The 27,265-nt window shown below is 40.5% G+C and overlaps 1 protein-coding gene across 6 annotated transcripts in view; it reads right to left on the bottom strand.

Moving 5' to 3' along the window:
• Adamtsl1 (ADAMTS-like 1) overlaps positions 1-27,265 on the bottom strand; it is a 955,322-nt gene that overhangs the window by 350,474 nt on the left and 577,583 nt on the right. For all 6 annotated transcript variants that reach the window (XM_039111084.2, XM_039111080.2, XM_039111079.2 and 3 more), the window contains one exon: positions 5,506-5,633. In XM_039111084.2, coding sequence (XP_038967012.1) covers positions 5,506-5,633 — 128 coding nt within the window. The remainder of the gene's footprint in view (positions 1-5,505; positions 5,634-27,265) is intronic.

Here is a 27,265-nt window from a genome sequence, read left to right as displayed (position 1 = left end):
ATGAAATATAAAAGTATGAAAGGCAGGAGTCATAAGATGTTGGCAACATGCAGACATGACCAGCTAGGCACCCAGGGAAAAACTGAGGAACATCTGCTGACAGCTGTCAGAAAACACTGAATATATCCAACTACGATAGCATGTACAAAAGGGAGCTTTACAGAGGGAATGTCTGTTATGACTGGAGAATTGGTTCAGTTTTGGAGCGCTCCCTGCTCTGAAGGAGAAGGAGCAGAGGGGCTCAGAAAAATCAGTGCTGTATTTCAGTAATATTTCAAAGGGCAGAAAAAGAGAAGAGAGCCAAACAAAAGATACCCAGCACCACTGGCAGGGAGGAGAGACACTAGGGAAACCCTCTTTGGTACTTGGCATTTGGCTAGAGCAGCCCTGGATGCCATTTAAAATAGACCCCTGTTGAGTCAGCCACTTGGTGGTCTGAGACCCTCTGTAAACCACACTCCCAGAAAACTCCAAAGAAGTTTCCCAGGACTGCACACTGAAAGGCTAGCCAGCAGAACAGCTCTAGTTACTGAGGAAGAAACTCCCAGCAGTGTGCAGTACTCAGCAGAGTAGAAGTCTTAAAAGAGCTGGAGTCGACAGGAACATGAGCTGAAGGTTTACTTGGTCTGAGGGACATAAAGAAGGCTGGCACAGGGGCTAGGTCAACATTTGCAACCCATCCAATGAAGACTGGATGAGTATATATGACCCAAACTATAATAGAGATACTTGGGGGTAAGTCCAGAATTTGCAAGTGGTCTCCTGAAGGACCACTAAGAATTGTAACTAGCACTTTTGACTCTTATTTCTGAAGGCTTGATATCTGTAGTCTGATCTTCCAGAGGTCAGCCCAGTTGACAATATGAATGAGTACTACACAGAGGCATGAATTGCATCATAGACAAACCAACGGGAGGCTAAGAGGTATGAGACATACACCTAGCATTCCAGGAGGGAATACCCAGAGATGGAAGCAGAAAGTAGGCAGACAGCATCCACACCTATCCCCCACCTAGCCCTTCTCGCATTTATTCCTCCTTTACTTGGTACCCAATAGGAATTGGCCAGGCCAGCTCTGTCCTTCTCTGTGCTTGTTCTCTCTCTGGGTCTTTCCCTACCCCTCACTATTTCCTCCTTCTATTTCCCTTGCATACATAGGCTTTCCTAAGCCACACAGCCTAGCTTCTGTGTCTCAGCCTCCTGGGAGCGTAGATTGTTTAACTGTATTAGCTTATCTGATCTCATGTCTTTCCATCTCTTTTCAATCTTTACCCAAAAGGCACTGTGCCCTCCCCATCCCTTCTATTCTCACATCTATGTACATTTCCGTTCTCTTCTTTTGTTCTTACATACCTAATACAAATCAGTTATCTTGATCTGCTGAGTTTTTCTTCTGTTCTTACACATGTCAACTAATATTTTATTGTGCATAGGACTATCCTTGCTTATTTATTTATTAAAGTCATTGATGCTTTAAGGATTATTATTTTTTATTTGGCTCTTAGTGTACATATATAGTAAACCTACTCTTTAATAATGACTGGTTTTACAGAAGTATTCTACTCTCTAGGGAGATCTGGGGAACAAACTTGGTACCCTGAATACCAGTCTAGCAGAGGAAACATCTCAACCCTGCTATAACCTCATCCCTCTTGAACATTGCTGACACTCCTGATGAGAACTAAAAATAATTGAAGAAAAGGATTTGAACTGATAGCCTAACCCCACACATATAAGCCTCAATGCAAAACTCACAAGAAACATGAAGAACCATGGTAACATGACACCCCCAAAACATCACTAACCTCACATTAATGGCCCCACTGGGAGTAAACTAGTGGGGGAAAATCACAAAAAAAAAAATTCAAAAGAATGTTAGGAAAAATCAAAGAGAACACAAACTCTCAAAGAGCACAAACATCTGTGTAAAATAAGGAGGTCAATACAGGACATGAGACTGAAATTGAGTAATGTGAAATACTGAAGAAAAATACACTGAAAATGGAAAACTCAACACCAAACAAAAGGCACCATCAGAAGTCTGGCCAACAGCAAAGGTCAAGGAGACAAAAGAATATCAGTGCATAAGGGCACGGTGGGGGAACTGGGAAACTCCAAGACACTGGTAAAGACAGATGTATTTAAATGTGCAATAGAACTCACAAGACCTATAGAATACTATGAAAAGTCAAATCTATAGAGCATGGACACAAGAGAGGAATTTCTGTCTGAAGACATAGAAAACATTTTATATCTCTCCATCTTACTGAAAAGAGATCATTTTCATATACAATGTATTCTAATTATAGTTTCCCTCCCCTCTCTCCTCTGCCCCTTCCAGGTCCTCCCTACCTCCTCTACTCTCCAGCTCCACTCTCTTTCCGTCTCTCCTTAGAAAACAATAGGCTTCTAAGAGATAACAATAACACATAACAAAATAAGATATAGTACGATAAAACAAAACTATCATATAAAAGTCGGACAAGACAGACCAACAGAAAGAAAAGAGTCCAAGAGAAGGCATGAGGATCAAGACCCACTTGTTTACACACTTAGGAATCCCATAAAGATACTAAACTACAAGCCATAATATGATATGATATGATATAATATAATATAATATAATATAATATAATATAATATAATATAGACAGAAGACCCTGTACAACCCTATGCAAGCCCTGTGCATACTGGCTCAGTTTCTGTGAGTTCAGATAAGATTTGCTAAGTTGATTTAGAGGGTCTTAAATCCCAATTTTAGAGAAAGAGATTCTCATTGAGGTTCAGGGGGTGTTTAACACACCAAAGGTATGAGAGCAGAAAAGCCCCCCTCCAGCCTGCCTTCAGCATGTTATAGCTAAAACATTCTGCAAACAAAAAAAAAATGCATGCTGAAAGCTGTAAGGGAAAAAGAAACACTGTCACACACAAAGGCAGGTCTTAAGAATTTTCTCACTCTTCCCCTCTTTTTTTCTTTCTTTCTTTGAAAGAATATTGAACATTTATTTCTGAAAAGATAGCAAAGTTTGGAGGTGAATTTGTCAATCACAGAAAGGCCAGCTAAAGTTAGGCAACATCTCTCACCCCAAATATAATTCTACTTTAGAAGCCCACTTGGCAACAAGCCTACCCATCCACTGAGCTTCCAGTGATGTTCTAGTTCATCTGTTTTCTTAATGAATGGACAGACTGTCAGAGATCAATAGGCATTAGATTTGGGATTTATCCCAGTTGGTAGAGCACTTGCCTGGCATGTGGGACCAAGGTTTGATCACTAGTGAAGAAAACAAACCAAAAAATTATTAATGAGAAGTATATTAAATACCTAGGAGTAAGAGAAGGTATTGTAAAATAAGTTACATTTTTAAAACTATTTCTAATATCATTGGAGAAATAAGAAGACCTAGAACAAAATAAAGACAATTAAAAGAACAATCAACTTAACTAATGAAAATATTGTAAAATTGTAAGCATAATTAAGAAATGATTACACTACAGATAGAAAAGTGTTTATTGGCATAGGAGATAAAATATCTGTAGAGTGTTGTAACTGGGTAGAGAAAGATACAGAGAAGTTTTGGAGTATTGGGAGTAGAGATGCTTGGCAACTTATTATAGGGTTGTTATTTAAAAAGAAATAAACAATTAAGACAAGAACTAACACCAATGCTTACTAAGTTGCTTCATAGAACAGAAAAGGAAGGAATGGTATCAATCTCTTGCTTTATGAAGCCAATATTGTCCAGATAAAAAACCATAAAAGCTACAGCAGAAATAAAATTACAGGATAAACTCCCCGATAAACATGCATGAAAAAGTTCTTAATAAAATATTTGCAAAGAGAATCTATGATCATATTAAAAACATTATTCAGTCAGATCAAGTTGGCTTTATCTAGAGATGCAGGGATTACACAACCTGTATGTCATTAAATTATATCATAAAATGTGTGTAAATGGATATCACATTCTCTCAAGCTATATAGAAAAGGGTTCTGACATAACTCAGTTTCCCTTCATCAGACTATAAGAAATTTACCTCAAGACAGGAAAGGTTCTATATAAACCCAAACACTAACCTTAATAGGGAAAAACTCAAGCATTGCCACTCAACTCACAAACAAGACAAGACAAGACAAGACAAGTCTTTCTCCACTGGTATAAAACGTCATACTTAAAGTCTCGGCTGTGGGGATAAGACAAGAAAGAAAATAAAGCTAGAGCACTCCTGAGTATTTACCTAAAGTGTTCAAGTCAATGTATCAGAGACAGGTGCACATCAAAGCTTACTGGAGCACCAGCCACTAAGTTGTGAAACTAACTTCAGTGCCCAACAATGGAGGAACAGATACAGAACACGTATAATGCAATGTTTGCAGTCAAAAGGAATAGTTAGGTCTTTTTTCAGGAAAATGTATGCAACTGGGCTTAATCCCATTTGTCTTAGAAAGACAACTACGGTGTATTTTAATTTCACCGTTATTCCCGTGGTTTATGCAGATGCACAAACCTATCTGTGTACATACGATGAGAGAGTAGCAGTAAACAATCTAAGGTAGAAAGGGCACTTACGAGAGTAAAGGGCCAAAAAGGACAGTGGGGTGCTATGCAGTGAATGTGCTCAGCACACAATGGATACTTGCATGAAACCTTTTTAAGCTAAAACCTAAAAATGTCTAGGAGAATCCTTGTACATATGCATTCCTCTGCCGCACTCTCTGTTGCTCGGTGACATTGACAAACGTTCCTTCTTCGACCTGCCTTTAACACTTTTCATTGTCAAATAAAATCTTTCATTAAAAAACACTGCTGTGGTACTTTATATTTTATAGTTTGGAGACAAGTCTAGTCATAAGACCACACAGCTCAGAAAGCAGCTTTGAATTCTTATTACTCTTAGTAAAAAAACCTTTCCATTCTAAGGCCCCAGGCTTTTTCCAGTCTGCCTAGAAGCCGTTGGCAACCTCTGTCTCTGGGTTATCTCTCTCCATAGTCATGCCACAGTTTCTGCTGATGTTTCTACCTTTCCAAACCTTCTTATATTAAAATCCGTCATTTACTGAACTCAACAGCCTTAAGAACTATCTAGAAAGCCTATAACAGCAAAGCCAACATATCACTCATTGGCAAACTGTCTGGCAACAGTGGAATGTTGAGGTTATTATTATCTTCATAACTCACACATTCTACAAAGAGTTCCATATCTTAACTAGTGAGTCTAGAACCATTTCAAATAATAACTTGTTCTTCCAGACCTTACATAAAAACAATGGAATTTTCTTGAGAAATTATATTTGTTTGTTGGTTATGTAACAGTATCTAAATACCTAGAGACGGTCATAATGACTCAAAGCCTCTAAAATGGAATTTATTGTGTCTTCCTTTCCTTTCCCTTCCGTCATTTTCTTTATGAACAACGCGATGTTTTGCATAATCCCATTCACAAATCCTTGATTCAATCTAGCTATCTCTGACTCTTAAAGTCCCCAATGGGGACAGGACTTACTTGCTGCTCAGGCAGCGTCTCAGGGAATAGGAGGCACCTCCGCCACAGGTGCGGGAACACTCACTCCAAGGGCCCCAGGCATCCCAGAGGCCTTCACGGTCTTCCTCTGAGCGTGCAGTCCTGGAACTCTGCAAGAAATGAGAAGATGACTGATCAGCATCATGTCCCCTTCTGCCCCGTACACATTCATCCTAACCTTGGGTGCCTGTCTCTCCATGACAGTCACACTCAAAAGGAAAGTCTATGTCTGATTCTTCTTCTCACTTTAATAGTACATGTCTATTTGACTAGACGGGTATTTGAGTTTTATGGCCACTGGGCAATGACCCAAGATAAATGATCACACTCATAGACCAATTGGAAAATAAAGTTGAAAGAAGAGATATCTAAGTGAGAGGGAGACAGAGTGCACTGAGGTCACCTTGCTTGGCATTTATGTACTCTCTATCCTACACAGGTACTGATGCTCCTTGAGGTTAGACATGGACCCACCAGCACAGCTTCCCAAACAAAACCACAGCATACACAACTGACTTCTTTTATGAGGTGATTTCATTCTCAGGTTGCTAATACATTAATTGGAACAAATGGATTGGTTTGCTCTGAGCTTCTCAGGAGGAAGGACATCTGCTCTAAAGGCAACTGCTGTCATATTCCAGTCTTTGTGTTGTACCTCACAGTCCTTACAGATAATGTTTGTCCTGTAGTTTCTAGCAAAAGCTTCAGCACTAGAAAGTCAGAGTTTGGGTATGGATTCTATGCCCTACTGCCTTTAATCAAATAACTTATAAATCATAAGTGCTTTTTTTTTTTTTCGGAGCTGGGGACCGAACCCAGGGCCTTGCGCTTCCTAGGTAAGTGCTCTACCACTGAGCTAAATCACACACACACACACACACACACACACACACACACACACACACACACACACACACACCAATACCCTATCTAGGTGATTAGCTGAATGGTTTCAACTTAAGATTAGTGCTGGCGTAAAACATTCATTTTGTTTTCTGCAGCAATGTAAATAGGGTTATAACTGGCACATGCTTAACTTCTAGTCCTAAATCATTGAAAGGGGAGCTAGGATGTCCAGGGTTGTAAGCCAAAAATATGATCTATTTAGCACATAGTGGGAGGATATCCTAGTTCCAGGTCCTCCTGCCTCCAGAAACTTCTACATAGATTCTTTATGGCTGTTTTCTTATCCTAAAAAGTGAATACTAAAAATAGCTTACATTAATGAATCACCAAAAGGATTAAAAGCTAATTCATGGGCAAAAGGAAACCAAAGTAGGAACAACTCCATGTCCATGCAAAGATGAATGCTCACACAATGTAAAAGAAGCATGCAACGGGATGTTAGTCAGCCTTCAAAAGAAACTGTCAGGGTTGGGGATTTAGCTCAGTGGTAGAGCGCTTGCCTAGGAAGCGCAAGGCCCTGGGTTCGGTCCCCAGCTCCAAAAAAAAAAAAAAAAAAAAAAAAAAAAGAAAAGAAACTGTCATGCATGGAACAACATGGGTGAGTCTTGAAGACATTATTCTATGTGAACAAGCTAGGGACAGCAGGACATACACTGAGTGATTCCAATCACACAAGGTACTGTAGGTGGCCATATTCTAGACACAGATAATAGAAGAGTAGTTATTAAGGACTGGGACAGAGGACCCTTAGAGTTGATGTTTTTAGTAGGTATAGAATTTCCATTCAGAAAGGTGAAAGTGTTCTACAGATGGATGGTGATGTTTGTTGCATTAATAATGTGAATATTCTTGATGCCACCAAATTGTGTGCACTTAAAAGTGGTTAAAATGGTCAATTTTAAGAACATTTTTGCGGGGATGGGGATTTAGCTCAGTGGTAGAGCGCTTGCCTAGGAAGCGCAAGGCCCTGGGTTCGGTCCCCAGCTCCAAAAAAAAAAAAAAGAACAAAAAAAAAAAAGAACATTTTTGCGACAAGTATATATTAAAAGACACTTAGGGCCTAAATAAAAAAAAAACTCATTTAAGCCTTGTTCCTAGTTTTATTTAACGTTATTTGCTTCATATTCACACCGTTTCTCCATACTGTTGGGCATCGTAAGGTACAGGAAATATGCATGTAAGGTTGGTGGAATTGTTTCTGTTGAATGTAGCTAAGGCACTGTACTCTGCTGGCATTATTTCCCTGCAATCCCTGGCTTCTCACAATAGTGTCCTGAAACCACCTGCATCATTGCATTTCTTTGGTGGCTGCCAGAACTTGGAGTCATACAGCATGGGTGACAGAACCCCATCAGTAACCTCACAGTCTGTTTACTTCCTGAAGAATTGAATTCCAAAGTCCAGTGAGTGCAATAGGGACACTCAGAGTCACTAGATTAGCTAGTGAGAGAGGAGTTCACAGACTCATGCTCCTGAAGTATTTCCTTAACTTTGCAAAAAAACAAAAAACAAAAACAAACAAACAAAAAAAATTCCACATATTTTGTGACACAATTGTATTTGTCCTCTGTGAGTGGATGATAGGCTTATTGAGCTGGTCTTGACTGCACAGGCCTGGAACCCCAGGTTTTTAGGAGCCCAAGATTAGTAGACCAGAAGGTCAAGCACTGCCTGGGTTACAGAGAGTTCAAAGCTGCCCCGAGTGACAGGGTAAGCCCTTGTCTTTAAGCCGTGTAAACCGAGGGCTATGAATACAGCTCTACAGAGGCAGGGTACTTGCATAACACGTGCAAGCATGTTCAAGGTGCTAGCTTCCATCTCTAGTTCCTGGGTGGGGGGCTGGAGAGAAAGATAGAGTGGGTTCCTGAAGAACTACTTCTGTAACAAATATACATTTTTACAAAGTAGTTTTCCATATCTTACTCAAATACACTGTGACTGAAGTGGAAGAAGTCTCACACGTGTTGTGGTTCACAAAGTAACTGAAGTGAGTCAACTTTGATGAGATCCAAATATGAAAGTAAAAGGGCAAAAAAATGTTAATTATCCAACTTGTACAGTTGAATGTGAGCTGTTTCCATGTGTGGTGAGGCTTAACCACTCAGTGCGGTGTCCCTCTCTGAACACTGAGAGAATGATGGAGAGTGGTGTGTTTTGCTGTAAATCATTGACTCTCAACCCATCCTAATGTTGTGACTCTTTAATACAGTGCCTCATGCTATGGTGACCCCAGCCATAAATAAAATTATTTCTGTTGCTACTTCCTAGCTGTAATTTTGCTACTGCTGTGAATCATAGTTTTGGAGATAGAGGTTTGCTGGAGGGGTCGAGACCCACAGGTTGAGAATCACTGCTATAATTGGATCCCTTTGAGCTCCACCATTGCTGTTTCAAGTGTCTTCTCAAAGGCAACAGTTGAAAGTCTACAATGATGCTTCCCTGACTATATTCTTACCACATTTTGAGTTACGAGCATCATCACAGTTACACATAGTAAATGCCCACATTTCTCTGTCAGAGATCATGCGTTGCTTTAGAAGGAAGGCCCAGATCTCCTTCTCAAAGGAGGAATTCCAAGTTCTCATTTAGTACATAGGATAAACACAGTTCATTTCAACTGCGTTTGTGTTTAATGTTAGAGAAAGTGATTTTCCTCCTTTTTCAGAAACAGCATTTGAGCAATTCCTTCCAGACCATTTAAAATCCAAAATATTTGCTTATTGCTGTCTTTAAGACAGTCTTCAACATAAGCAGCTTTTGGGTCTGGCCTGATTCAACTTTTGTTTATTTCTCTCTTAAATTTGCAGCCCTTGTCACTTGTTGCCAGCATATTCTTTTTTAGCCTAGTGTTTTAGGTTGATTAAATTATTATGTAATACACAAAAATGGAACCATATACAGACAACATATAAACACTCTCATAAATGCACGCCGACATGGATCTGTATACAACTATTAACCCCCGAGCGCATAATTAAAAGTCTAAGATGAAGAACCATGGTTCTAAACTGGCTTAAGAGCATTTGAACCACCACAGCGATCCAAATGGCAAAATTCTAAAATCTCTGCCTGACTTTGGAGTAACTCTGCTGTTGGCAAAGGGCCTGCTGGCTAGCCTTTCTGGTTCCGTTTGGTTCAGATGGATATGCAGAACAAGGGATTTCTCCCTGCTGAGACCAGAATATTGAGAGGATGGAGGAGATGGTTATAGATTGTGCCTCAGAGAAGACTTTTTATTTTACTATGGGCTCAGCTGTAGATCCAGCTACAGGGCTTCATTTTTTCATGAAAGGTCCATTGGTTTTGTGCTTCTGCAAACAGGCACCCCCTTTTCTAGCGTAATCTCTTGTTCTGTGACTCACCCTGAGTTGCCCACTTAAGCAGTATTGTTTTCGATGTATAAAATTTGAGTTCTATATTTATGGAAAACTGAAGCTTGCTGAAAAAAATGATGGGAGGGGATGGGCTGCTAAAAGCAATACTGGCTCCATTTGAAACCAAAAGTCTAGACTTCAATACAGCCCACGGGCTGCACTTCAGTTCTTAACCACACACATGCAAAGTTTTCATTTCAGTGTTTTGGAGAGTCAAGCTCACCATTAAACACAGTGGTCATGAGATTGGCCCTGAAAACAGGATACACATTTCAGTAACAGAGGCAGATGGGGCCATGACCTTAACTAGTAACACCAGCGACAGGTCTAAGTAACAACTATGAAATTGCCTTTAGGTCAATGTTTCACCAGTAGGAAAATTATCACAGCCAAAGGGTTCACTATATCACTAGATTAGTGCAATTCTCATCCCCCATCTGATAAGCTTTTCTTGTACATCTGATAGTGGTAAGTAGAGAGACCCAGAGCTGATCAAAGTGGAGTGCTCAGCCATAAATGATGGGATATCTGTAATCGCCAACCCTCCACACCAAGACTCAGGAACCCCCATGGAAGAAAAAGCAGAAATTTTAGAGCCACAGGTTGGGGAAGATTGCTGGAAAATAATGCTTTCTGGGCATGACAGGGCCTCTACCCTCATAAACTTATGGTAGGTAGAGTCCCAGCTTGAGACCTTCACAAAATGAAGCCAGTAACTAATGCATCACAAAGTGGGATACGGCTCACTAGCCGAGGGGATAGCGACAGTCGATGCCTACTGAAAGTGGGAGTCTCACTTTTCCCCCTCAGGATGACGGGTTGCAGACAACCAGTGCTCTAGCGCATGCTGTCCAGCATGTTTGTGCACATGGGTAGCACTAACAGGCCTTGGTGGCTATTGAAAGAAGATGAAGTTGGAGAGGTGTCTGAGAAGAGTGGGTAGTAGAGGGAAAGATGGAGTTTATCTTAATACATTATATGCATTCACAAAATTTTGAAAGAACAATTTTTAAGCCAATGGCTATTGAGTAGAGGGAATAGTCCATTTTCCATTGGAGTATTTATTTTATTTTGGTTATTAGATGAATACGAATGGTCAGTGAACATCTGTTTGGGTTTTTTTTTTTGCCAGTATTAGACAAATCAAGCAAATAAGAGAAGGAAGGCACAAATCATGGTTCTATGAAAGTATAAAATGTGAGTATATTTATAAAATTTCTCATTAGAAAAATTCCGTTCCTAGGTTTTTGGTACCATGCATTGACTTTTAAATGAAATGTTTTATGAAGCAATGTTTACTTTTTGGTGGAAAACTCAGCAATCAATCATCCAACAGTATTGATCCATTGCTCCAGGCCAGTCAACAAGTCTAAAGCATAAAATAACACCACGCAAGTGGAATACAAACTGTGGTGGAAGATCATTATATACCTGTGATGAATATCAGAACTTCCCTACATTCAAATGACGTCATTTCCTGCCACTACTGGCTTATCTAAGCATGGTTTCCATCTTATGATTCTATAGTAAATTCTAGAACCAATTATACTAACAAAATCTCAGGTGAACAGCTATAACAGTTAAGTACTTGGGTCAAATCAGGTAAGAGTTTCCCTGCATTTCATTGTCCAGTAGAAACTTAACCTTAGAGTGATCTATGTCACAATTTATCTGGAGACCAAATTCAAACCTGGATAAGTTACCAGATTTATAGTATTGGCAAATGAGGCTCAAATTAGCAAGGGAAGTCTCTAAAGTTCCAATGGTTCAGAAGCAGGCATAGACAGAGTATTTGGAAACTATTTTTCCCAAACGTTGAACTTTATAGAACCAAATGAAAAAATGAAAGTAGTTGCTGATGAAATGGTTCGTGGGTATTGGTAAGGTGGAAGTAATATAACAGCTGAAGCAATGTGGTTTCTAGACATCAGAAGGGTCTCCAACGCAACACAACGAGTTACAGACCGGAGGAAAGAACACTGATTGTGGTATCGGCAGGAAGGTATCCGAGTCCCAGGCTTTCTTCTCCTTTCAGACAGACATAGCATGTAGGGTAAGCCATCTGGAGGCATGCATGTGGCTGTACAAACTGAAGTCATGCACGGTAAAATTCTAAGAGGGACAACTCCTCCAATGACAAGAGGACCAGTTTCCCTCGGTATGCTCACACATAGTGGAGAAACCATCCACAGAAACGTTATCCCTGTGTGAACCTAGTTTGGGGACAACAATCTGCAGAGTGCAATTCTAACTTTTCTACACACATCAATCCATTCTCTATAAATCCTATCTAATCCTTGGCTTCTTCAACAACATGAAATACAGGTTCCCTTGCCAATGGTACGTGGTAGGGGTTGTGATCTCCTAGCCCTTGGAGCTTGGAGACATTAAGCAGTAGCTGGGTTCTTGGAACAGTCCATTAGCATTTGCATGTTCTTCTTAAGGAGCAGGGTATATGGACACTAAGGCATGTGCCTTCACAGACAGCACTTGCTGCTGGCCTTGCTTTGGAAATTAGAATCTGGTTCTTATCACAGCTGCACTACTGGGGGATATGATGAACTGCCAGTGACAGAGTGCATAGTCTTAGAAAGGCTACTGCACGAAGTCTGTCCCTTGCTACTGAGGAGAGAAATCAACTCTATAATAGGGTGCAAATGGTATCCAGGACAACGGAATGTTTGGGTATCAGTCTACGTATCTTTCAGTAGGCCTTTGCACACATTCAAGTTCATCCTTTTCACAAGCTAGTAGGACATCTTACACTCAAGCCTGGAGGGCTAGTGGAAGTATTAAGTAGGTCTGAAGAACACGAAGATTTTCATAGAGGATTGTATTTAGTCCTCACAGTGAGTCAGGTCATTGTGTAAAATGACTCATTTTACAAATAAGAAAATAGAGGTTGGATACCTTGTATCATGCACAGGAAGAAGAATGGCAGCCTGGAGGACAACAACTTCACTAGCTAGATATAAGTCAGTTTGACTTGGGCTTGGGGTCATGTCTTTGAGACAGAAATGTTTTTATCTTTCCATCTGCAAAGTGGGAGCATTGACCTGTAGCTCCGGAATGTGCTGGTTATTTTCTCATGCAGTGCCCCACATGTACTCAGGGAGGCAGGCTTTATATTCACTTAGAGCCTTGTTTTAATTGCTGAATGACTTTACATTTTGATCTCTCTTTTTAAGATTGTGTTAGTTTTGATCACGTGTGGTTGTGTTTGTACGTGGGTGTGTACATGCATGCCCTGATGGCCTCTGAGGCTAAAGGCATCTTATCCTCTCCAAGTCATTTGTCCTTCTGGCCCCTTCCCCACTTTTGAGAGATCATATGTCACAGCACTGGAACCCATGGTATCCTTGAACTCACTATGCAACCCAGATTGCCTTTCATTGCTGGCAGTCTCCTGCCTTAGCTTCTGAGTGCTACGATAACAGACATGAGCCACAACTGCCAGTTTCCCACTCCCCTTGAACAGAGTCTACCCATATACGAGTTCATTCTAAAGTGACAAGAACTTGTGCTGTTGTTTCTACTTTTCCAAAATTAAGTTGTCCTGAGCTTCTTTCCCATTCTTGGAACAACAACTTGGAGACAGGATCGAGACGGTTTCATTTCGTTTTAGGAAACAAAACCCCAAGTCTGCTCGATGTCAAATGCTTCAGTAAGATTTGCATTTCAGAACTATAGTAAACTGATGTTTTTGTATTCTATCCAAGGACCAGGCTGGATTACAACTCTTCTAGCTGAGAACCACTGCAAAGCCCTACCAGAACACAATCTCACAGGCGGCTGATGAAAAATCAATAATTGCTGATATGAACACAGCTCAACATTCAAGAGGTTTGCAACTGGTCATGCAGTGCTTTGAGTAAGCTTGTCTCAAGGGAGGGCATACTTCCAAATATTTTATTCCTCTCCAATTCTGTTACTTTAAAAGCACAAACTTGGTTAATGGAGGCATTCCAAACACTCCACCGAGGTGCCAGTAGAATATTTCTAAAATCATTGTGCATTTTCTGATAGAGATTATAAGCCAGGTGTGGATAAATATATAAGCATATATATTATGTATCTCATGTAATATCTAGATCATAGCTAGCTAGTTATAGAGATACAAATATAAATATATAAATATATCATATATATGTATCAGCTCATATATATGTGTGTGTATATATATATATATATATATATATATATACACATACATATAAAATGCTTGCCTGGTCTTCTTTGTCCACTATAATAATTTGGATTATCATTACAGTAATAGCTCAAGTACTGAATCTACTCATTGCTCAAGTACAAGACTGAACACAGCCATTTCATTGCTTTCACAAAGACATAGAGAGCAAAGTTACACTGTAGGGTCACCAGCTTATTTTTAAAATCCATCATTCCCGTGTTTGTGATCATATGCATCATCTTTATGGCTCGTCCGCTATTTGGAGGTCTCGGAGCTATTTCGTCTCAGGTGGGAAACAATAGCGAATTTACCAGGAGTTCTAAAGCAAAGCTATTCTTACTTGCTGTTGCTGTTATCACTAATTGTTTCTTCCTATACTGAGAAAAGGAAGGCAGTCTCCAGGGACAAGAGTACGTAGGCACAACACCAAGACACCCCCACTCCCCAAAACAGGCCCATTGGAAACTCCCCCTTCAAGGAAATTCCTTCTCTGCTCCTTTTTTTGTGAATTCTTGAGCTCCTGGTGAGCCAGCAAGAAGTTTCAGTTTCCATTTCCATCTAATCTAAGTCAAGCTCTGTCCACACTGTGAGTCCAATCAGCCACAGATATTTTCTGCAGCACTGGCAACTTTTGCTGAAATGAATTTACAAAACATCTGTAGTGCTAAGGAAACATCTGAGGCTCTGGAAAGCACATGTTGGGGTTGGAATCATGGAGAAAGCATTCCTGATGAAGGGAAAAAATAATTTTTTGATTCAGTGAGGGAACTGGAAAGTTAAGAAATTAATATGGCTCAGGGCTTGATGGACAAAAGCCCAAATTAGAATTGATACTAGAGAAACGGGAAGAGATGACTAGTTACCACATCACTGTCAAGCAAGTTGTCCCAGGAGAACTTGGTCAACTCTTGTTCAACTACCCACTGTGCCATTGGAGTCCAGAGGAGTTCTAGTGAAATGATTTTAAGTGAAGCTTCACAGGGTTCTGGGTGTAATTTAGGTCCATTCCAATATTCACATTAGATAAGGTCTCTAGTGCCCATTTCAATATTAGAGGACTTCCTTCCTTTCGTTCTTTCTTTTGCTTTTTTTTTTTCTTTTCTTTTTCTCGGAGCTGGGGACCGAACCCGGGGCCTTGCGCTTGCTAGGCGAGTGCTCTACCACTGAGCTAAATCCCCAACCCCCTTTCGTTCTTTCTTTCTCTGTTGTTTTCTTTCTTTCTCTCTTCCTTTTCTTTTCATTCTTTCCTTCCATTTGTGTTTTCACCTTTGCTCACACTAGATTCTCTTCAGAAGATGTGGCTCAATGGCAGGCTCTGAGCACTTATTATAATAAATTTTAAAATTCTGCCTACTTTGCAAGTACTCCATGTCCTATCAACAGACTGCCAATTTGCAGCTAGCGTAGGATTCATGAAATCAGGCCTGATTAGTCTTCCAGATTATCATTCTATATGGCAATTATCTTCCAAAATGAACTACCAAACCCCTTGAAGGCAAGGCTATGATATGTTTTTAATTACCTACAGTAATAATTTAAATTATTATTGTTGTCAGAAAATGTATTTAATAGATGGGGAAATCCTCTGGACTTTTGCTTTATTTGACACCTTCAGTTATTTATTTTACATTTGTCTCTGAAAAGTGTATGTAGACTACAGAATGAGCACAGGAAGAAGGAAACAAGGGAAGGTGTATATGAAAGATCTAGTACCAAGATTTCTGGGTATTCTGAAGTTTAAGGACCATCTTCAATTCTCTGGTTCAAGGAGGTAACATCTTTTTCATCCCCCATGCTGGAAGATAAATCCAGTGAAACTCAGCACCTACAGCTCAGAAGAATGAATTTTAAAAAGCATCGGTCCTCTTAGTCACTGTATCTTTGTCCCTTCCATAGACAGCATTTTACTCTCTGTTTACCTTGTGGCTGTGCCTCTAAGCAGGTTGCAGGGGAAGAGTGGGTGGTGGAAACAGGTTTGCAAGTTTGACAGTTTGGGCAATAAATCCTTCAGAGTATCTCCTTCATGGTGTTAGTAGGACTTCCTCATCCTAAATGGAAAACAAACCAGCCACCTTCCTCAGTGATTCCAAATCTGAAGCCGGGAAGCCCCAGGAAAGGATGAGATAGACACCAGCAGGTTGTGGGATGCCTGTGACGGCTTCCTCTCCAGAGCTAGTGTCTGCCATAGCGCTTTAATCCTTTCCATGTCTACCCGCAGCTATCCCTCAGCCTCAGAACTCACTACTCCCCAGCTCTCTGCAGTCTGGGTATTTGGATAGACTCGAGGCTTCTGCATGAACATGGAGTTCAAATCCTGGATGCTTAGCTTCCATTTTCCCTTGTTTCTGTGAGTCCAGGCTGGGGCAGCAACACTAAAAAGGGGATCTGTAATTTAATGGGGAGAATAACAAGTAACCACAAATTGTTCAGTGTCCTTCATATTCACTCAGGGTTACCTATTCCAGTTCAGCGATGCTTTTTCTTTCTTTCTTTCCTTTCTTTTCTTTTCCTTTTCTTTTTGTTTTTCACCCTCACTTCTTTCAAACCCTTTGCTTGGGTCTTACCCTCAGCACCTTGTGCTCTGCACCAACCCTGCCATCTGATTTCGTTTTTTTTTTTTACTCCCACCTGTCTGCCCTCCATACCGTTGCCAGCTATCTTGGTAGAAAACAGATGAACTGTTCACTTCTTGCTAAGAGACTTTCTGTAGAGCCAGCAGGTAGAGCTGGTGGGATCCAATAATGGATTCCAGGTGGGCTGTGAATGCTCAAAAACCCTATGCAACATTTTGGGCATGTGTGTGTTATTATTATACTTCTGGAAAAAAGATTCATAGCTTTCGTCAGGTTCTCAAGGGGGAAAAAAAAGGTTAAGAATCATTGGGAATAGGATAAAGTCCAAATTACCAAAAGTGGAATACAAAATCTTTGTCTAACGTGACCCTAAATGGTCTGGATTCATTCCTGCTGCTCCCGACCACACATCACCCTTCTTGGTCACACGAGGTGCTGCCAGACCCTTTAACGGTGTGCCCATTTAGCTTGTTGCTTTGATTTTCATCTCCCTCATCTTCTTCACACCTGCTTTAATTTCCCTTGATGTGTGTCTTCCTGTTCTTTCTTTACCACGTGGCTAGCATGCCCTTATCCAGTGAACTTCTTATTCTCCAGATAGAAGTAGTCTCTGCTGCTCCTGCAGGTTTGGGGCCCAATGCTAGGACCTGATGCTGCAGCTGGCTTAGCCTTTGGGATCCTCCACATTGCATGTCTTTGCTGATAGAAACTGTGCTTTGTGAGGCCAGGATAAAGATAAATGTGTTGTCCTCCAGTGCCTTGGGGGACTCTAAAAATCTGCCCAGTGTCAGTAAATATTCCTAGAGTCTAAGGCAGGCCAGGGCAAGTTGTGGTTGAGGTCCTAATTCATAATGCCTGTCAGTTTTCTCTCTTGTTCATATGTCCACTGTTTCTCTAAAGATAGAAAATGAATGCAAGCTTCAGGTGAGAGAGGCAATGAGAGAAAATGCGAATAAACCTGACACAGGGAAGAAAGGCAACCACACGTCTGCTTCTTCACATCTCTTTACACTGATGCTGAATTTACCTAAAACATTTGAAGCTGAATGACAACTAACGCTATTTTTCCTTAATGTAGGCGAATCCATGTCCCAAGTGAGTACATGCCAAATCACCTCCCAGTCAGTAACAGGCCGCCCTCTGCTCCGCCTGGGAAGAACACTCTCAGGAGGTCAGAGTGCTGGCACTGGCGGGCTATAGATGGGGTCCTGGATTAATCAAAGGCAAAGGCTGCAAGCAATAAAAAGCTAAACGGTGTTTTAAAGAAAGCACACTAATGAGTGCAGTACAGAATATTTAGAATACTAAATAAGTCATAACTAATCAGGAAAAAATAATGTAAACTTGACCCAACGAAGGGTTCTAGATTGGGAACAGTGGATTCTATGTAATATGACATCTAAATATTCGAATGCTGGAGTTCTGAGGTTAAGATATTCAGAGGCAAACCTTATCGTTGAAAACCTCTGGTAGATGGGAGCTACACAGCATTCAGTCTCCACACTGGTGTCTGACCAGGGCTTGGCACCAAGTCCAACCATCGGTGTTTCACTGGTGTGTGTGTGTGTCTGTGTGTGTGTCTGTGTGTCTGTGTGAGACAGACAGACAGACAGATACAGAGGGACAGAGACAGAGGAGACAGAAACAGAGACACAAAGACAAAGAGACATTGTGTGTGACTCTGTATGTTTGCCTGTCTCTCCTCTCTCTCTCTCTCTCTCTCTCTCTCTCTCTCTCTCTCTCTCTCTCTTTCTCTTTCTCTCTCTCTCTCTGTATCTCTATGTGTTGTTGTTGTGTGTGTTTTATTCACATTTGAACTTTTAAAGCATTTCAGAAGGTGTACATGGATAACACTGGTGGGGCAAACTTTTAAGCAAGGACACAGGCTGGGCATCAGGTCACAGTCAGTCACTGTGATGCATTTGTCCACCTTGACATAGCCACCATTACATTGTAAATAGCATAGTACAGTGTGCCTCAGTTTGGAGTCAGATAATTTCTAAGATGCCTGGGATTCTAAATTAGATTATTGTACTTATGCATGTTTACAAATCATTTTTTTCTGATCTACAAAACAGAACTCAAACATTTCCTTGGTTTAACTCACAGAGTTGCTATAAAGACTGCTTTAAAGATAAAGCAGTAATATATCAATGAATATTGGGTGGTATAATTGCTAAGTGAAATTTAAGAGATGGGTGGTCTTATGGCTTCATTCTTAAGTTTTTTAACAATGTGATTCTTGAAACTTAGTTTCTATTGGGATTCTTTTCTTTATGCATTTTCTTTACCCAGAACCTATGGAAGACATTAAAATAACTTCTAAAACATAAAATAAATGCATAATTATACTACATAGATTTAATTAATAAATGTTTATGATTTAATTCTTTGAACACCAATAAGCACTTGCAAGCAAGGCCATCCAGATGAATGTATAAAAGTCAGATTTGCTTTCTGGTTTGCCATTTCCAATTGACTTAATTCTAATCGAAGTGTTAGAGAACAATGTTGTCTTGTGAATCTTTCTATTACACGGAGTCCTAACAATATTCACGAATTAATGTTTTTTTATATCAGTATAGAAGCTGCTATTGTCATTTTCTACTGTGTGACCTCAGAAGTAATTTTTTAATTATGTGTTAGTTTTACAGATATGTTCCTCTCATATTAAGCCATTTATCCTGAGAGCTTGGACACTGCTGCTAGATGATGCTTTGTTAGAACCACGGCAATGTCACCGTGCATTCTCTAGTTAAGGAAATGCAGGAGAATAACACCTTGCCATTTTTCTTCTCTTTCTCATGTGGAACAGAGTGTGTTAACTCTGCAACTTTTAAATTTGTCAAATGTAATTTGTTTCTCTAAATGGATGAATTTTTCCTAGCCCATTATAACTCGCCGTCACCATAATAAACAGCATGTGTCTACTTAGACTGAGTGAGGAAACACTAACAACAGTTAGTGACAAATACAGCACTTTTCCCTCATGTCTTTCCAGTCAGGGTCAATAGAAGTTTTCCTTACTTTTTGAGTTGGCTAAATTCCAAGTATTGTTGGCAATTTTTTTGAAAAAAAATCATAACTGAAACTTTTATTTAGTATTGTGCATATGGGAGGTGAGACAGTCTTCTATTGTTTGTAAATTCAATAACAATACCAAGGAGCTATTAGGTAAAACATTTGGCAAATGTTTATTCATGTGTGAAATACAATAGGGTGTTCTATTTGCGATTCTCATAAGGTTCCTCAGTGTTTGACAACCTGGAGCAGATGCTCTGAGACTTTATACAGCTGGTATTTTGCTCTCAACATAGAAGCATTTGGAGCCTATCACCTTTATATTTCCAGCAAGATGCACAATCTTTCAAGCATCATTTGATATTATTTAATAGAGTGATAATATTTATGTGCATCGAACAGAACACTTAGAAACAGGACATGTTAATAGATTAATGTGTGAAGTCATATTATAGTCACGGAACTGCCTCAGAAATATATTAAAATGGATGCTGGCCACAGACAATATCAAGGTTTCTGGGGTTCACCCCAGGCATCGTTTTAAAAGCCTGCTTTGTAATAAGCAGAGAGAGTGAAGGCGTTAAATCATGGTTTACTACTGCATGGCCTCACAGTCTTACCATCTCTGGTGCTAGGCTCAGAAATCAATTTCACACATGGCTGCTATCAGTATTCTTCGAGCTATTAAGACGAAAGCACGTCCTCCTCTTTTTATTAAAACCAAGTTCATTTTTACCTCCCTGTTCCTGCTCGCACTTTGCCTTCTGGTCTGGTCTGGTCATGCCTTTCCACGTCCTTAGTGTTAGTAGCCTGCTGACTCTTGCCTGCAGGTCTTTCACTTCAAGGCTTTTGGAAAGGCTAATCCACACTCCTGTACCCACTTCCTCAGCACCCCTGAATTTCCGTCCTGTGGTGCAATACAGCTTTGCCCACTTCTGACTGACTAGGCTCCCCTGCCACTCATCTGGCCCCTGTCATTCCCCACATCCTCTGACCTTGCTCACATCTTGCTGTGCTATGTGCTCGCTGGCAGCCACAGCTTGCCTGTCCCTCCCTCTGTTTTTTCTTACTCATCCTTACTGGTAAGTGCTGGAATCTCTGAAGGGTTTTCCCAGTATTGCCTCCTCCCACACCTCCTAACCCCCACCCTGTGGTCTGATGCTCCTCTTGACCTTTTCCCTTTCTCCAGCACTGTCTTGTGTTTGCTGGTGATTTACAAAGGGACAGCTTTACCAATCTCTAGCCATTCCACTCATTCAAATGAAAGCCTTGTCAACACTTTCACTTAACATTTCCAGATCCAAAAAAAATATTTGGGGCTCCAATCCCTTTGTAGCCCTGCTCCCTAACATCAGTATAAAACATGTCTCTTTCCCCAAGTCTCCTTCATCTGTCCATAGCATAGACATGTGTATTCACACTCACACATTCCATTCTGCCATGTGTTCTCCTTAGCAGGGTGCCTCCTTTCTGCCACCCACCTCCCACTCTTCCAGTTCGTACCCTAAAAGTGCTCCTTTTACTGTTGACATGACACACAGCTGGTTTTCCACACTGCAGTGTGGCTATGTGTGCCCAGATACTCTAAGGAAGAAAGCTGTGGGTGAGGGGGCGATGGTGTCTGATAGAGCCTTGAGTTCCAGCTGAAGTATTGAGCCTAGAGTGAGTCACAGCCAGAGCCAGTGAAAGCATTTGTGTGGAGCATGATGCGTTTGGGTCACAGTGTTCAGGTACGTTTACTATTCATTTGAAGCTCACAGTACCCCTAGGGGCACTAAAAGTATATGGACATTTGGGAAAAAGAAGAGGAGAGGAAGTTGCTGCCAAGGAATAAGTGAGGAATTAATCTTACAACTATTTCAATAACAGATAAGAGCAGCTTAGCCTCCCTGTCTGATTAAATGAGATACGGCTCGGTAAGAGTTAGTCATCCAGACCGGAATTAAGCTCAGCTGCCAGAGGACAGCAGTGAAACATCCAAAATATTGAATCTGACACAGTGGCCATTGAGGAAAAAGGAAAACAAAAGGTTTAAATGACAAGTATATTCAGAAGACCGGAGGCATCGGAGTGCCTGCTTTATTTGTTTCTTCAAGTAATACTGAGGAAGGCGCTAATTTCTATCTTGTACCAAAAGTTTTCTTCTGTCCACAGCCTCTTATTTTTTTTTAATAAAACATTTACCAATTCAAATGAGAAGTTTTGTTATTACACTACAGATTTCATAAGTGGGCAAGTTCTGATGCTTTCTTTGCACACTGTTACATGTGAAGATAGTCATCTTCACACTATGGACTGCCCTTCTGTCTGACGTGCAATCCCAACATTCATAGACACAGTCCATTCCTGTCTACCAGATGAGCTACTGGAACCAGCGCATGACCACTGTTGTAGGCCATGAGACTCATGGACTTTTAGAGTTAAAGAAGGGATACTACAAAGATTTCTCAATGTTGAAACTATTCTTCTAGGAGGGGAAGGCGTTGTACATCTTTTCAATTTTCTCTAGAGCAATTTGTTGGTGGTGGGTTTTGCTTTGTTTTGTTTTGTTTTTAAGTCTGGCTACACATCTGAATTACTTGGGATCTCTATCTGAGCTTGTCCTCAGATCAATAGGAACTGAAGTTCTTGGTTGAGGTGGGGGTGGGGGTGACAGCAGACGGACAGACATGTTCAATCCAGAGTTTTCAAGGTGCTTTGAGGAAGGAGAGAGTTGAAAACCTTGAATGAGGCAGGCATTTAGAAGCAGATTCAAAGGATAACTTTCTTGGGCTATCCTTCATTTTTCTTCTGTCTTATGCTTCTTGGTCTCAGTGAACCCCAGAACCCCACCTCCAAGTAAAAGAATAAACATTATTTCTCTCATCCCTACTCTCTAAGGTTGACAGGAAAGCTGTTAGTAACCAAAGCTGTTGGCTGTTTGGAATCAAGGGTAGTTCTGAGAATGAGGTGGACATGTTTCAGCCTCTAAGGTGGGAAAATAACAACTACTGATGTTTCCTTGGTGCTTGCTACCCATGTAAGATCCTGTGCTAGCTGTTTCATGAGTCATTTTATTTGACATCATTATGATTTTGGATGTGGATGATATTAACACCTATGTAATGGTCATAGAATGCAGAATATTGTAGGCAAGTTATCACAGTGGTTCCATATCAGCCAGTTGTCAAGAGCTGTCAGAGTTGGTGTATTTGGGGGGTCACATGGATCACTTACAAATCAACCAGACCAAGGTATTCTTAAGTGCAGCAAGTTCCTGGGAGATTTGGAAGTGGAGAAACAGCAGCCACTGCACTATACTAGCTTGCAGATGGGAAAACTGAGGCACACAGAGACTGTAAGATAGTTAGAGGGCTTTGAGAATGGCCCCCATAAGTTCCAAATAGAGACTTTCCATTCTCTAGATCAAGAGAGAGGGGCAATAAATAAATACATAAATTCATTAATAAATAAAATATGCACCAAAGGAGGGTACAGAGAAGCAATGGGAAGGCTACACGATCATATTTCTCTGCTGGAACCTTTGTTTCTTATCAGTTAGATATTGGAAAAATCCAGAAATAGTAGTCTATGAGATGGAAGGTGCCAAAGGTTGTAGTCACACTATTGTTTTATATAACATTATAAGTTTTTAAAAGAAATGCCACCTACTCAACTATGACCTGCTATCAATTATAAGTACATCCAAGTTTCCAAAGTCAGGGGGAAACAAAACAAAACTGTGTATCTTAGGATCGATGAAATACGGTACAAGCTGTGAACTCTCATGAACTTGGTTTAGAAACTGTGGAAATCACTCAGCATGTTGGGGAGGTGCCTGCCAAAAGAGGCCAAAACATAGCTCAAACGACGTGGAACATAATCTGTACTGCATATTTTAATATGATTTGTTTGCAAGAAGAACTGAATACACAGGAATTCACACCACCTTTAGGTTTTTGTACTCAGTTTTCTTATCGGTGAAATAGGTGGGGCCAGCACTATCTAGCATAGATAAACAAGGCAGTAGTTGGCACACGGGTCAGAATGAAAAATCTCATTTTTCCTCTTTGCTAAAGCTGAAGAGATGTTTATGCCTTGGAAGTCAGTTTTGAGGAAGAAAGGAGGAAAGTAAAAGGGGTAGATGTCCAAAATTATTATGAAAAAGGAACCATATGATTTTGAACATAAATACCTGTTTGATGCTCTTGCCAGGAAAGCCTATGTTGTGAGGCAAGGCTAACGTAGCTTTGTGCTAAAGCTGTATGAATAGCTTTGTGTATGACAGAGACTGCTTGCTCATAATTAGGAGATGGAGAACGATACCCGAGGACTCCAGTGCCTGACTCATTAACAACCTGACTCCCTACTAGTCAGAGTCACAAGACAATTTATATTACATGTATTGCAGGCTTCTTTCTAAAAGTTGTGACTTTTTTCATCACGTTTCAAGTAAATTAAATTTCTGAACTTACAGTTTTGTACTGAAAATGGTTTCTCTTCTGATGACCACAATGGGCATCCACCCTAGCGGGTGACTTAAGTGTAGACCCTCAGTGCTACATCTTCATTGGAGATCCAGCTGTTTGCCAAGGGAACCCCACATGTGCAACCCAAATTAGATGGTGTGAGGATAGTGAGAAGGAGGGCAAAGGTACTTGCTGATATCCTGGAAAGATTTATGACTGGGACATGAATCTGAAAAGCTTAATAGGCTCTTTTGGTGACGGAACAGGCAAGTTAATGACCAAACAGGAAAAAACACTATAGCCTTAGGTTGCAATAATCAGCAGAAAGTACAAAAAGTGATTTCCTTAGACCGCCTTGGACAATTTTACCAAAAGAGAGGAGAGGGATCCGTCTGAAACTATGGGAACCTCTTCAGAGAGAATGGTTCCGGATTTTCACTTCGCAGGAAGACACTCTTAGTTCTTTTAGGGTATGGATATATTTGTTTCTCTAAAATGGCTTCCCCAGTTTTAAAAAGACAATTTTGTACTTCAGCTCACACTCTTTAATAAGGAGACCTTTGGAAAAATTAGTCACTCTTGCACACCTTACATCCCACCAGCATTTTCTGGCCACTTACCTGGTGCCACGTTCTGGCTCTAATATCAGCAGGGGGACCTAAGCCCTCGGACCTAATAGGAGCTCTAGAGATCTTTGAGTTTCAAGATAAAGGATCCCATGGGTAGATTTCATCCCAACAATTCTGTAGTCTTCTAGGGGGATGCCTCCTTTTGGATGTTACTGCTTTTGCTTCTGTTGGATTCCCAGTGTCTATGAGTATAAATTCTAGGCTCCTGTCTTCTTCACTCCATGTGGCCACCACAACTATCTTTCTCAAACAAAAGCTATGGTCCTTGTTCCTGCTCATGGCCTGCAAGGCACACTGTGGCCTGGCTGTTCTCTATGTTAGGATTCACTCACTGTCTCCTGAACTCAATCTTCTGCTTTGTCCTTGTAGCATCCCCTTTCCCCCTCTCTCCTTGGCCTGGCACTAGAGGAGATGCTGCTTACCTAGGAGAAAACCTGGGACCCTCAGACAGCACATGACAGCATCCTTTCTATTTCTTTCTTCTTTTGACTCAAGGAAAAAGACTGGAATGGAGCAGACCAGTCCATTGCAGTCCATTATTTGAATATGCAAAATAATGAGAAAACAGTAGGGACTCAAGTTACTCTGTCAGGAACCATATGTATGGTTTTTTTTGTTTGTTTTTCTTTTGAAAAATTACAGCTGAATTTTTGCCTTTTCAAGTGACTTTCACCTTATTTCCTGAGCGAAAAACAAGCAAACAAACAAGTTGGTAGAGTTGGAACAATACTGAACCCTGTGTGTATTAGAACTGATATGTGCTAGTACCAGACCTTCCCCAGCTGAAAAACATCCCCTGTTGTCCTGTGACTCCCCAAGACTGGTATGAGGAGGGGGTAGATTAATACACATGAGTTGTTTCTTACATTGAATCCACCATACCCTTTAGTATTAAACCCACATTGTCTAACAAATCAATAATATTTCATGTAATTTATTTTATTAATATGCTTAGGTAGACAATAAAAAAAATACCGTGTCCATTTTCTTTACTCCCTTCCTTCCTGCAACTGTTTCTGAATTGTTTTTGAAATTTTAGTGGCCTATGAAATGCAAAACACTGCATATCCCTTCCTTAAACTACAACTGGTTTTGGTTTTTTTTTTTTGTTTTTGTTTTTGTTTTTTTTGGCAGAGCTAAGGACTGAACCCAGGGCCTTGCGCTTGCTAGGCAAGCGCTCTACCACTGAGCTAAATCCCCAACCTGTAAACTACAACTGTTAAAGGCATAAAATACTGTGTTTTCTTTTCTTCTTTCTTTTTCTTTTCTGCTTTATTTTAGATTCCATAGTCTGGCTGGGGCTTTGGCTCAATGGTAAAGCTTTGAATGTAGAGAGTCCTGGAGTCAATCCTCAACACTGCGGGAAAGATCCTGCAGCCTGTAGCTTACCTTAGCCTCAACCAACTGAAGTTAGTAAGCGTCTTGAGGGAAGACGACAGCTACTGGCTTCCCATATTCTTCTGACTAGCCTTCTGTTTGCTGGAATGAGGGGCTAGGTTAAAGGCTTCATTTCTTTAGCCTAGCCTTAAGATGGGAAAGACAGGTGTTTACGTATCAAATAAACACAGAGACAGCATAATACACTCGTTAATCTTAGGTTTCAGTATTGCTATTAAAAAAAGAAGAACTTCAGGGGGGGAAAAACCGGGAAACTCAGAAAATGACCTTAAATATAAATCTTTAGAGACTCAGAGTTTTTCTAGCACATTCCTTCTTGAATCACTATAAATAATGAATTAATATGTCTATTTCTTTAGGCAGAGACACCCTTACATCAGCAATAGTTAAATATACAGTTTAAAGAAAATAATATCATGACAGCAACATAAAACCAATGGAAAGCACTGGCCAGTTAATTCCTGTCTCACCCACCCCTATCCCAAATCCTTTCTGATATTACATGTAGAAAGACCCACTTTTTACACCGTGTCTGCTTTGTTTAACACAACCTACCCAGCACCAAACATCGTACTGAGACACAGCTGACCCTGGAATTATACAATTTCACATTGATTCAAGGAAGGCAGCCAATTCCTAGAGACCTACTATATACAAGACCCTTAGGAAGTTACTTTTATATACAGGTCAGCAAATTACTCACACTTTGTTGATTTGAAAGCAAGAGAAGTGACACTTTACTACTGTGACACAGCCTGTTACCTGGACACTTGTAAACCTACAATGATCCTTGAGTTTTAACTCAAGATTTGTTGCTCAGCAGCACCAGTGGCTACGAGGTCATGTAACCCCTGCTCCCCAACCCCCAATTAAGAAGAACTCTAGGCTTCTAGAGAGAATTCAATGAAAAGAATGACCAAAAGGAAGGAGATCTGGATTCTGCTGTTGACCCTACAGTAAGAGGTGTTACTGCCAGTTGGGATTCAAATTGCCCAGTCAACCTTTTGCATTTTAAATCTGGCTATTTGTAAAACAAAAGTGCAATGGTGGGGCAATTGCTTCATTTATTTGCACAGCAAACTTACATTAAGTACCTATTTAAGTAAAATTCTGCCCGCAGTCAAGGAGTAGGTGTGTGTGTGTGTGTGTGTGTGTGTGTGTGTGTGTGTGTGTGTGTGTGTTGGATATGACAACACCAAATTCT

The sequence above is a fragment of the Rattus norvegicus genome, chromosome 5, assembly GCF_036323735.1.
Source record: "Rattus norvegicus strain BN/NHsdMcwi chromosome 5, GRCr8, whole genome shotgun sequence".
In the NCBI taxonomy this organism is placed as follows: Eukaryota; Metazoa; Chordata; class Mammalia; order Rodentia; family Muridae; genus Rattus; species Rattus norvegicus.
Note: the sequence above shows the minus strand (reverse complement) of the source record. Positions and strands in the feature narration are given on the sequence as shown.